Source organism: Nelumbo lutea, chromosome 2, assembly GCF_056320005.1.
Source record: "Nelumbo lutea isolate HS-2025 chromosome 2, American lotus-T2T, whole genome shotgun sequence".
NCBI lineage: Eukaryota > Viridiplantae > Streptophyta > Magnoliopsida > Proteales > Nelumbonaceae > Nelumbo > Nelumbo lutea.
In genome coordinates this window covers 33,345,773-33,358,270 of record NC_142685.1, presented here as the reverse complement: position 1 = coordinate 33,358,270, position 12,498 = coordinate 33,345,773, and the positions used below count along the sequence as shown (strand labels likewise).

Sequence of the window (12,498 nt, the reverse complement as noted above, 5' to 3'; positions counted from 1 at the left end):
CAAAGCTTGAGTTGCCTAGTCTGGCACATGCCATTGCAATTTCATTACACTCTTGTAGCACTCCTTGGATGAACAATGTAAAATTTTAAAACCAATCTGGTTTGTGCAAATCTAACTTTGACCATAGAAATTTAGCCAGTTCATCAACAACTAAAACCTCAATCAAACATAAACTTACTGAAGACAATAAATGTTGTTGTCATATCTGCATTTCCATCTAAAAGAAGGTGACTTTTGGTCATTAAGCAAGGAAATGGAACTTCAAGCAAGTATCCAATATTGTGGTACTTCTCCCTTATTGTTGGTTATAGAATCTCGAAACACCCAGGTGCCACTGTTTCCACCTTGAGCCGCATCATTTATTGAACATCCAGAAAACAGGATAATTAACTAATGGCTATCCATTAAGCTTCCAACGATGAGAAACTTCCAAGTCTAACAGAAAACAAAATCTGATCGAAGGCTTTCCTCACCTAGTTGATAGTTTCATATAGCTTCAGGGGCATAAATATTGATTCATTCTTCACAGATCAGTTTTGCTAAATTCATTCATTCTTCACAGATCAGATTCATCCATGCCTTATCCCAATTATATGGGGATCGGCTACTCAGTTTTGCTAAATTATTAGCAACAAATTATCACAACCATCTGCAGAATGATTACAAAGCCAAAAAACTGGATCAATTGCATAGCAAGCAATCTTGCGAAGCCTCATTTCAATCCCAAGCTAAATTGATCAATGTGTAAATTAATCCTACAGAAATATGCCTTGGGTTGAGATACTTGAAATTTTCGAGAATCAAGACTATGACAAAAAGTGATGAGCAGTAACTTAAACTATTAGTCTCTCCATGTTACATGTTGTAAACCCAAGCACTGAAATAAACTTATGAAAATGAATGAATATAGAGGACGAAGACCAATTACAGAATAAAGAGCTTGTGATATGATTCTCAGACCTCCAATTGCATGTTTTACACCTGAGCTCCGCAACATCTGGTCTTCTCTTTAATATCCAAATATCTCCTTATGTACATAAGAAAAAGAAGATCTTCACCACAGATTGACATCTATTCCCAACATGAGAAATGCAATCCATCCAACAAAGTCTTGTAGGTCTTCTCCTCCATGGATCCCTCCTTCCTCAGTTCTTCAAGAAGCTGAAAGGCCTCATTTCCCCTGCCCTCCCTACACAAATCTTCAAAGAGAGTCTTGTAAGTTAAAAGGTCAGGAACCATTGAATTATTCAATATATCAAACAAAACATCAATTTCATCTTGAAACCTCCGTGAGTCCGTTCCATTGAGAGGCTACAGATCAGAATTATTTAAGTACTACTAGTCGGCACAAGACCTTTACCCCTCATTTTTTTTATAAAACCCCAAACCCTGGCTTACTCTCCCCTTCTCACATAAACCCTTGGCAATATAACTATACATATATGCATTCAGTTAACAAGCATATAAACCAATTTCACAAAAAACCTTGATTGCTTCATCCATTTCCAAACCCTGATTACTTACCCATCTAAATGCAAGGAAAAACTTACACGAGTAAGTGCATTTATCCACGTTTTTTTTTATTTTTTAAGTAAATAAGGCAATGGCCATTTTAGCTATAGAAATCTATTATTAAAAGGGACTTTTTTGTTCCATTCAAGTATTGACAACTTTCCTCTTATGTGGGAAAGTTATTTATCCATTGGGTAAGTGATACCTAGGAAAATAAACTTTCTCTAATTCCCACTGGTCAATGGGATTTCCCCCTTTCAAAATCCAAAAATAAAAACACCCCCTTAGAGCTTTTATGATCAAACTAGTGGGAACCTGTACAATACATGGGTTTTGTTAATCAATAATAAAACAATCAAAAGACTTAACAGGTGTTCAGCCGTTAGCTGAACAAACCGACTGAACCACCCACCAAAGGACTAAACCCAAAATGAATTCCTTCCAAATGACATTCAAACTTCCTCTCCATTTCGAGATCTCTTCTTCTCCGAGCCCTAACCCAAGCATCCCACCGGCCATTCTTCACACATCAGTGTTCGTGACAGTGGAATGGTGGCAAGCATTCCGGTAGGTATTATTGTTCTTAGTCCTTCTTCTTCTTCCCGTGCTAATCTTATTTTTGCTTTTCTATTTTCAACAGATTGGACAACCCTTAGGGCCTTAGCAGTTCACACTGTCGGCCAGCATTCTTGGAACAAAAGTAATCTCCCCAAGCCAACCCCTGTTTAAGTAGACTAAACTCCTATACCATGTTTTCAGTTTCTCCCTACGAGATTTGGTTTGTATATGTTCACAATATTTACTGTTGCGACATGGTGTTGTTGTTGTAATAGACATTGTTATTGAAAATGGAAGGGCATTCAAGAATTGTAGAATTCCAGGAATTCAATTGCTGGGAGGCAGCAGCAACAATGAAGGTGAAGAAGAAGATGGAGGGAGAAAAGGAGAAGAGGAGGAGCTGTGTTGATGGTTTAGGCATGGTGGCGTGGTCATGGGGTTCTAAAGACAAAGGCTAAAGAGTGGAGAGGGGTGTGTGGTCTTAAGGGAGCGAGAAGGGGAGAGAAGTGCAACATGTACCGCGAGGTCGAGTGAGAGTGAGAGAAGAGAAGAGGAGGATTGAATCACCGGAATCAAAGGAGAGGAGGAAGAAAAGAATAAGGAAAGTTTAGAGAAATTTGCCAATAGGTACCCTGTACTTTAGGCTGAGTGCCAATTTAGTACCTGAACTTTGAAATGCGACAATTTCATACCCGAACTTTCATTTTATGATAATCTAATACTCGTCGCTAACCAACTGTTAAGTGGCATACAAAAAGATAAAAATGCCCTTCAAGTGTAAACTCTCAATCTTACTACACTGTGCAAACTCCGAACCTTCCACAATTACAAACCATTCTTCCATTAATGTATCCTCCCGCATGAAGCAACCATCTAAGAAGACGTGGCCCCGGTTGTAGGGGAAACACTGGGGAAGGATGATAAGAGCCTCATTGTAGCATATAATACGCAGTCGAGCAAGGAGAGGTCCCCATAGCATCAGGCAAGGCCGAAGTTAGCATCAGGTTCTGAGCCCCACGATTGAGGTTCCGAAACCAGTAGTGCGCATTTGGTCACTGATGTTCTCCATGAAGTTAGGGACAAAGGCGGTGGTATTATGCTCTTTTTGATCAATTCCTGCCATAGTTTTCAAAACCGGATCGGATCGGACCGAATGGTCAGATTGGAAAAACTAGGAACTAATCATCTGATTGGTTTCATTTTTCTCAAAAATTGGACCCCTGATTGGTTCGATCACTGGGTCGGTTTTAAAAACCATGATTCCTGCAATTGAATATTTTATAAAAAATCCCATTCAATCATCATGAAATCAGAAGAGTTAAGACTGATAACTATGCCATCAGGGAGGATGGGGTTATCTGATATAAGGGTGTGTCAATGCTAAGACAATTGCTTATACAACCCAAAATTTATTTTCCGCTGCTCATTAAAGTGGATTCAAGTATAGACACTGTAAAGAGTAGTTGGACATCCCTTTGTATATTTATATTTTTATTGGGAAATTTATTCGAAGGGTTTTGGGATTTTCCGTTTGCATGGATTCATCCTTGTGTTTTGTGTTCATGGATTAGGCTCCTCTACAGTAACTCAGAAACTATATTTATTCCTCACAGGCCGCGCTTCACACCAACCCCAAAAGTACATCGCAGCCGTGCACTTTGAGAACATTTTCCCAGGAATGAAGGAGATATTCTTAATAAGCGGATTTCCTTAAGTCAACCTATGACCTGTAAAGATTTGAAGGCTCTTTTGCCAACAATCAACAATTAATCACGTATTGTCCTCTTCAGTCTCCGCAGCAAGTTGGCAACCAAATGAAAACCGGAATGATCTATATTAAATTTATGAGTTGATGTACAAATGAAGAAATGAACATTATAGAGAGATGCGCCATATGAACACCCAAGCAATGAATTAGCAATGCAACCCAACTACCATCACTTCAGACATTTATGTCGTTGATTTTGCAAGTATGAAATGGTACCAATCGTGTTCAGTGAAGACCATAAATCCTTATCAACCCTAATTCATTTGGATTTTGGAGATGGCATTAATCAGCGCGCTCTCACCCAGTCACATCCCATGTCCATGTGGGTTTTGCCGAAAGAAAACCACCATCCAGAGTCAATGCAATATGAATCTCCTCGACCTCCAGTACACGATATTTTATACCTAATCCCAGATTGTTTCATCGGATCACCGCTGCTCCAAAATTCTTCTTTCATTTATTCATTGAGGATAAACGAATAAAAATTACAGAAATAATCACTTGCTATGCTGCCAGCGGAGCAACAACCGCCGGTTGTGGTGACGCGAAACCCCATCACCATGGATGATTGAATCATCACCATTTCTTTGGTCTCTCTGTAATCTGTGATGGTGGCACTTTCTTTCTTAGTTAGTAAATAAGATGAGGGGTGCGGAGGCTTCCGTTCGGTGGTGGAATGTTTATTTATTTGTTTTTGTTCTGGCAGGATTCGGATTTGGATATTCGACGAGTGAGGCCGGAGCCATTGCTGCAAGCATTCTTTGGTGTGGCAAAGAACGTCTGGCTGGTGATGATGGAGGCTTCACCTCCATCAAGAGATTTGGGTTCCCAGAACCTGATCTTCATTTTCTTGAGAAAGAAGATGGTGAACAGTGTGTTTGGGCTCTGTTTCATTTTCTTGAGAAAGAAGATTATTAACATTGTCCAAGGGTATTTTTGATATTTTTAAAGTCTTAAACCGCACATGAGGTCTCGTGATATACATAACTGATGGTCCATTAATGGTAAGTACTAGATTGTTGCATTTTAAAGTTCGGGTACTAAATTGGCACTCGACCTAAAGTACAGGGTACCTATCGGGAATTTTCCCAAAAGTTTATTGTCAATCTGCTGGTCTGAGTCCAAATTCGGTGAACCCTTCGGTTCACGGGGCACGCGAACCCTCCAATAGGAGGGTTTCACATTGCCTCTTTAGCTCTCCTCTATTCAATTCGTCGTTTTCCTTGTCAGTGTAGTTCAACCGAGCGGTAAAAAAACGAAATCAATCTAAAGAAAGAAACCCAAACTTTCCCCCTAAGTTGCATTATTCTTGACAATATTTCAAGCATCACTCAAGTGGTGGGATTTGGCTTGATTGGAATGCACAAGAATTTGAATATCCTTTCTTTGACACCTTGTTCCAGTTTATTAAACAAAGCAAGCTCCATGGCAATTGGTGATGATGGGTTTATGATTAGTAGGTTGACGTAGATATCAGTTCAAAAGTGCAACGGTTTAACCAACGAGGGTCTGAAAAAGTTGAGCAAGTTGACTTCGTTGCTCGAGAGTTCGGTACTGGAGGAATGTCGTTCTATTACTTGGAATGGTTTAGTTCAAGTGTTCATAAATTGTAGTGCGACATTGAAGACATTATCATTGGTAAGATGTTGGGGAATAGCAGATGACATTTCAAACTCACAAACAACTTGGCTTCCAAAATATCATTGTTTGCATTCTTTAGCGTTGAAGAAATGCCACAAGATTGGAGACTTATTCTTGGCATGGATAGGGTGTGCATGCATTCAAGTTAAACATCTCACCCTTATGGGACTAAAGTTGATCACAGATCAAGGGGTCATTAACCTCATCTAGACGCTCAACACAAACATAGTATAGAGCTTGGTGAGCATGGATATGAGTGGGTCTTCTAGTATTACAGATCTGAGTGTCTAGGCCATAGCTAGCATAGTTGGAGAGGAGCTTCGACGTTTGATGTTAGACGGGTGCAAAAGATTAAGCAACTTAAGCTTGAATATGATATCAGAGTGCTGCCCATGTTTGGTAGACCTGGGGCTGTCTAGGTGTTGCATCAGCGACGATGGCATATTGTGCTTGGCTTTTGCATATATATAGTGTTTAGAAGTGTTATTTCTGGGTGGTTGCATAAGTATTTCGGATCAAAGCTTGAGTTACCTTGTGATGATCCGAGGGAGTTTGGTGGAACAATGAAGTTGTCGCCGATGGTCTATAGAGGAAGAATATAAAGAATATAATATTTGAGATGAGGTTTCCAAGAAAAGGAGAATGGGAAGAAGCTTACCAGAGGTTATTTCCTTGTCACCGGCTAAGAGCAAGCCATCGGAGCTCGGTGAAGCAATGCGGATGCCACTGGTGGTCTTATGTTCTTGAGTTAGGGCTCAGGTAAAAATGGGGGAGATAGGGAGTTCAAACAAGGGGGAAAGCTTGGCTTTCTTCATTTCGATTGATTTCATTTTTCTTCCTCTCAGTTAAACTGCGCTGACAAGGAAAATGGCGAATTGAGCATTACTTAGAGGAGAGCTGAAGAGGCGACATGCAACCCTCCTATTGGAGGGTTCACGCACCCCGTGAATTGAAGGGTCCACTGAATCTAGACCCTATTGGTCTCTTATTGATGTCTAATGCCAAAGGTTGGTTCTTGTGGTTGCCGATTAGGGGTGCAAATGGATCGATCAATGATCTGATCCCAGATTCGGTCATTTTTTATCGAATTTTGATCACCCTTTTTCGAATTGAATCCAATCAGAAATCAGATTGGATTCAAATTATCCCTATCCAATTCGAGAAGATATGATCTGATATATATTATATGCTTATATTGTATATATATAATATACATGTTATTTATTTATTTATAAATATATTCTTATAAATTTGTTATATTATTTATTTTTTATAAAAAACATATATATATGATGAAAATAATTTAAAAAATACTTATATTTTTTGTTTTTACTTTATTTAAATTAGTATATTTTATTTTTCTTTTAAAAACTTATTAATTTTTAATTTTTAAAGAAAATAAGTCGAATCCTATCAGATCCGATCGGATCGAATCCAACATAAATAGTGTCGGATTGGATTCGAATCCGATCCGTTTGCATCCCTATTGCCGGTGGTATATTCAAGCATTCTAACTTCTGAGAGATGATGATGGAATTTGGGGAGTTGGAACGAGAGATGTGTAGTTTGGGTTTTATTATTTTGGCTTTTACTGGCTGGTTCAATTAGTTGGACGGAATCTTCCTTAGGGAAATCGAACCGAGGAGGTTTGGGCCCAATTATCCTCCGACCGGCCCCGGTACAGATGCTTTGGCAGCTTGGTTTAAAGCAGAGATACTTCAAGAAAATATTGATGGCAGTGGCATTCTTTAGCCTCGCTGTTAGGAGAAGGGCCAAGCCTTTGCTCGTCTCCCTGCTCTTCCGCCCCAGTTTTCACCAGCCTTTCAATATTTCATTACAGACTTTTTACTCTTTCCACTCTTCTGCAACTAGTCCATCTTTCTTCTCACCCTCTCAGACCCACCTCCAAAAATACCAAATCTCGCCCCTCGAATCCTCTCCCAACTACGACACAAGTGATTTCGAGGTGGATGGAGAGGAAAAATGCAATCCGAACGAGCTGGGTCTTGATGGGTTTCTCGAAACGCTCAAGCAGACGAAGCAATTACCCTCAGAAGGAGATGCTATTGCTTTTCTCGAGGAGTCAGGGGTGCGGCCCACTCGTGGTTTGGTTTATTCAGCAATTTGGGCACTACGACATGAATGGGAGTTGGCCCTTTTGGCTTTCAGATGGGGCGAGAGATGGGGATGTCAGAGTGCAGACGTTTGGAATTTGATGATTTGGGTGTTGGGTAAGCACAGGAGTTTCAGAACCGCCTGGAGCCTTATTAGGGATATGCATCGGTTTTCCTTGTCTACCCGACGGGCATTGCTCATCATGATAAGCAGGTTGCACTATTCTTTTGTACTTAAGGTCTCTTTGTTGGATATCCCGGTTCAAGATGAGTTAGCTGTTTAAGAGGAACAAGTTAGAATTTTTTGAGGATCATTTGGTTCCTTTTATAGGTTTTTTATTTTTTGCTTAATCTAACTCTCTACAGGAGTTTTCTGCTTTGATGTCTCCACTGAATGAAGAAAGAAAAGCGTGAAAATTTTCTGATTTTCGTTTGCTTTTGAATTATTTGAGTTATTTGTAGAGCTGAAAATTATTTCTTTTACTTCAAACTTCACGAAAAGTGTTTTCTTTTTCGGCTTGAGTTTCTGGTATTGATATTATTAGCTGTTTATTTTCTGTATGGAGCATTAACTTATATGACTATTTGGCTTTATATAGTTATGTACCATTCCTCTTGCAATTGTAACCAGAAAAAGACAATTATCCTGTAACTGAGTAGTGTGTTTCCTTCTTGCATCCCTTGTAGTAACATCTGTTATTCGCTATGTTATAGTTAAATCAGTTTTTTGTTTCTGTTCAATCTTTGTTTCTACTTTCTAATGTTTTTCACTTCTATTTTACTTTATATTGAAAGCTTGCTCAAAAATAATTAAAAAAAAAGAAAGAACATTCTGGTCAACTTTGTTGGTTGTCAAGATCATCATTATCGTCATGTAAGCCTTGTCCCAACCATATAGGGTTGCCTTCATGAATCTAGTGTCATATCAACTGTTAAGCTATAGGCCCTTAAATCATTTCTTACTACTTCAATCCATCTCTTTTTTGGTCTTCCCTTATTTCTTCTACCTATGTTCCTTTTTGTTGGCTGTGAAAAATTCAAGATGTATATTATCCATCTTGCACTTTGTTTTTACCTCTTGCCAATTTCTGGACTACTCTTATCTTACAGTAAAAAACACTAACTCATGGTTCTTCTCTTGATTTCTCTTTTGGTGTTTATTAGGTATGCAGCTACCAACAATCCAAGCAAAGCCATTAGAACATTTCACGCTATGGACAGGTTCAAAATAATCCCTGATACAGAAGCATTCTTCATCCTCCTCCGTGCTCTCTGTAAGCATGGAAACATTGAAGAAGCTGAAGAATTCATGCTTATAAACAGGAAGGTCTTTCCTTTGGAAACTGAGGGCTTCAACATAATTCTCAATGGGTGGTGTAATATTTCAGTTGATGTAGTTGAAGCCAAGAGAGTCTGGAGTGGAATGTCAAACAACTGTGTCACTCCAAATGCTACTTCTTATACCTGTATGATATCCTGCTTCTCCAAGGATGGGAATCTCTTTGATTCACTGAGACTCTATGATGAGATGAAGAAGAGGGGTTGGATACCAGGCTTAGAGGTTTACAACTCACTCATTAATGTGCTTACTCGGGAGAATTGTTTAAAAGAAGCTCTCCATGTCATAGATAAGATTAAAGAAGCAGGCCTGCGACCAGATTCTTCCACTTACAATGCAATCATTCTTCCTCTATGTAAAGCACATAAGCTGGATGAAGCAAGAAATGTATGGGCCAACATGGTCAGGGAGGGCCTCAAGCCAACTATTACAACCTATCATGCATTTATTGGAGGGATGAATGTGGAAGGAACCTTAGAAATGCTTAGCCAAATGAGAGAGGCTCATTGTGGTCCTAATAGTCATACTTTTCTCCTGGTTCTCAACAAATTCTTCAAATTAGGGCAACCAGGGAATGCATTGAAGATGTGGCTGGAAATAGAGAAATATGAGCTATTGCCTGATTCTGCTCATTATGCTGCACTTATTCAGGGCCTAGCTGCATGTGGGTGGTTGATGAAGGCTAGAGAATTCTATGCAGAAATGAGATCAAGGGGATTCTTAGATGATCCTGAGCTTGAGAAGCTCTTGAGGGAGCCATTAGTAGGTAATAAATGTCATAAAGGAGGGCCACTCCAAAATGGAAATGGAGATATCCGGATCCCTTGTACGAAAGGCCACATTAGAGGGAGGAAAGTCTTTAGACCTATGAAGAGATAAGATGATACTCTTTCAACTATCATTCTTTGATCTGACTTGAGAGCCAAAAAATGGAGAGTAGTGTCAGTTTCATGACACCAGTTACCACTACTGCTTTGGGAAGGCCCTGTAGCCATGGGTGGAACCCTGAAGGAGTTGGCCCAGCAAGTAGGCCACTTTGTGGAACATTATGTTTAAAGATCAGCTTGTTGGATCAAAGTATCCTGTTTGAATAGAATGGCTTTGCCATCCCCATGTTGGAGCAGCAAATCTTCAATCATGAAACTGGGTTATCACTACAAGCTTACCTGCATTATGTGCATGTCCTATCTCACTCCTTGGGAGTTCATTACATTTTTTCTGAGAACTGGGAACCAGAAAGATAGAAGGCCAAATTCTGGTCTTCTCAGAGTTTTTATAGTTTGTTGTGTCTTAAGGAAACTTAGTGACCGACCTTTTACTGGAATACAACTGACCCAAGAGATTTCTGCTGGTTTGATTCATGTATCTCTATGTCGAATTTAAGAATGTTAAGGAGTAGTGACAAGTCATTAAAACAGAAAACTGTCTGGTTTAAAGCTTGAATATCTTGTGCTAAACTCTAAAAAGAATTTCTGTATCATTTTTTTTTTCTCTCTTTTTTGGGTATGTTGAACTGTCAGTAAAAATAGAACTAACAATGCTGCCCCAAGCTTCAGAAATCTATATTTGTCCCATTCAGTGATTGTGTAACTGTTGCACTTTGTCATCAGATACATCATGTTATTTCCTTTTACTCAAAGCATGATATTGATAGGTCAGGTGATTTTGCAGGAAACAACAAGGGCCCAGCAAGTGAAAGGGTGTAAACTTTCCCTAGTTAACAAATGAATATAACAGGTTAACATTGACACATGGAAAAAGTGGATCAAGGTTATTTAATGTTTATTTAATGTTATTAAATTCTCATCTGTTATTAATTAGAAGCATGTATGAAACTAAGATTTTAATAACAGTTGTCATGAAACAAACTATTAGAGCAGAAATTTTAGCCTTATTGCAGGGATTGAGATTTGAGAGTAGTGTAGTCATTGGACTCTGGGGCCCTGAAACAAGAGATTTACAGTGAATAGTTCGAGGTGAAATCAGCTACTCCTGTGGTTTTAGCCCAAGGCTACGCTAACGTGCATAGTGGATTTTTCTTGCAATGGTTCTTTCACTTGGATCAGGTCTGTTATTAAAATTTGGTATGGACAGAACAAAGTTATAGCATCCAATCCATGATTCTTTCACTTGGATCAGCTACTCCTGTGGTTTTAGTCCAAGGCTATGCTACTGAAGGGGCCATGTTTGTGTTTTAACATTATTTCACTTTTCTTATGATCAAGAAAGTTTTTTATACTGATTTGAAAAAAAAAAATTAATGCCTTTGTTGTCCTACTTAATATATAGCATGGATCTTTTTTTATCAATAACAGAAATTTTATTAAGAAAGAACAACAATTACAGCATCCAAGAGGAGAGGTAAACTCTCTCAGCCCTCCCCAAAGACAAGAGCACAAAAGATTACAAACAAGCCCACATAGATTGAACCCTTCCAACCCCCTGTTTGGTTAAGGCATCCGCCAAGGAGTTAGCACTCTTTTTAACCCATAAATCTTACTTCCATGCCTCTGGAAAACCATTTTAGTTTTTTCCTTTCATTTGCAAATTCCCACAATCCATTATCTTCTTTTTCTAACCAGCCAATAGCTAACTTGGAATTGCCTTCGATGATTAGTCTATGAATATTTAATTCTTTTGCCCTTTTTAACCCTTCCAAAGCAGCCAAAATTTCATCTTTGAGAGAATTTCCTACACCAATTGATTCAAAGAATCGAGCCAAGACCTGTCCTTCCTGATTCCTGGATACACCTCCAATACTTAGAAGGCCTGGGGTTGCCTTCACTGCTTCATCAAAGTTTAATTTTGTGAACCCTTCAGCTGGTGGAGACCACATTGGATTAGTGACAGCTTTCCTTGGTGCTGGTTTGGATATATAGCTTGAATCTTTTGCATCATCTGTTCTTTTTGAGAAATGATTATAGAATTTCATTTTACTCGTTGTAATAGATATGTGATATTTTCTTACCATGAAAACCCAAATTTTCTTTGGTATTCCCATGTTCTATAAGTGCAGCTAGAATTACTGAAATTTACACTAATCAGCATGTCATACCTGAATTGTGCTCATGAATTAGTCTAGTGTCCTGCAAAGGCATACTTGTTGGTTGGAACTTTTTTTTGGGCAAATCTTTTAAGTATCCCAAAGTTTTAGTAAATTGACCAACTCTATTCCTATGTTTTCTGACAATTGATTAAGGGTCTGTTTGGTTCGAGGGAATAGAAGCCTGGAATCGGAATCAGAATGACCCATTCTCATTCAAGTTTTTGGTTGACCAGAATGGAAATCCCGTTCCCATTCTAGGTGGAATAGGAATCCCCCATATGGGGGAATGGCCATTCCCAACCCCCTCCTAGGGAATGTGATTGCCATTCTGGTTTATGTTTTCATTTTTTGTTTTCTGGACAAGAATACCCCCTTCATTTCTGACCCTAGTCAAACAAATAGCTGTTGCCAAACAGAGACTGAGCAAATCCAACCCATCTTCCGTGCCGAACAGAGAGTTGAACCGACCTCCGGTGAGGTAAGACCGCTGCCGAACCATTGTCCTCCTCCTTCCAAATCA

At 39.1% G+C, this 12,498-nt stretch overlaps 1 protein-coding gene and 1 long non-coding RNA gene across 2 annotated transcripts; one reads left to right on the top strand and one right to left on the bottom strand.

Annotated features, from left to right (window-relative positions):
- Positions 1 to 211: 211 nt before the first annotated feature.
- On the bottom strand, positions 212 to 6,304 carry LOC148869720 (uncharacterized). Its single transcript, XR_016106711.1, has 3 exons — positions 6,138 to 6,304; positions 961 to 1,199; positions 212 to 649 (listed from the first exon to the last, which is right to left on the bottom strand). It is a non-coding gene; the product is annotated as an uncharacterized LOC148869720 (long non-coding RNA).
- Positions 6,305 to 7,057: 753 nt separating this feature from the next.
- Positions 7,058 to 10,504, top strand: LOC148869719 (Tetratricopeptide repeat (TPR)-like superfamily protein). Its single transcript, XM_088974051.1, has 2 exons — positions 7,058 to 7,807; positions 8,758 to 10,504. Exons 1-2 carry the CDS (start codon positions 7,164 to 7,166, stop codon positions 9,809 to 9,811), a joined length of 1,698 nt encoding a protein of 565 aa, XP_088830177.1. The 5' UTR covers positions 7,058 to 7,163; the 3' UTR covers positions 9,812 to 10,504.
- Positions 10,505 to 12,498: the final 1,994 nt, after the last annotated feature.

Coding starts and splice junctions, on each gene's coding strand:
- LOC148869719 (XM_088974051.1), top strand. CDS start 7,164: ATGCTTTGGCAGCTTGGTTTAAAGCAGAGATACTTCAAGAAAATATTG. Junction 7,808..8,757: donor TTGCTCATCATGATAAGCAG/GTTGCACTATTC, acceptor GGTGTTTATTAG/GTATGCAGCTACCAACAATC.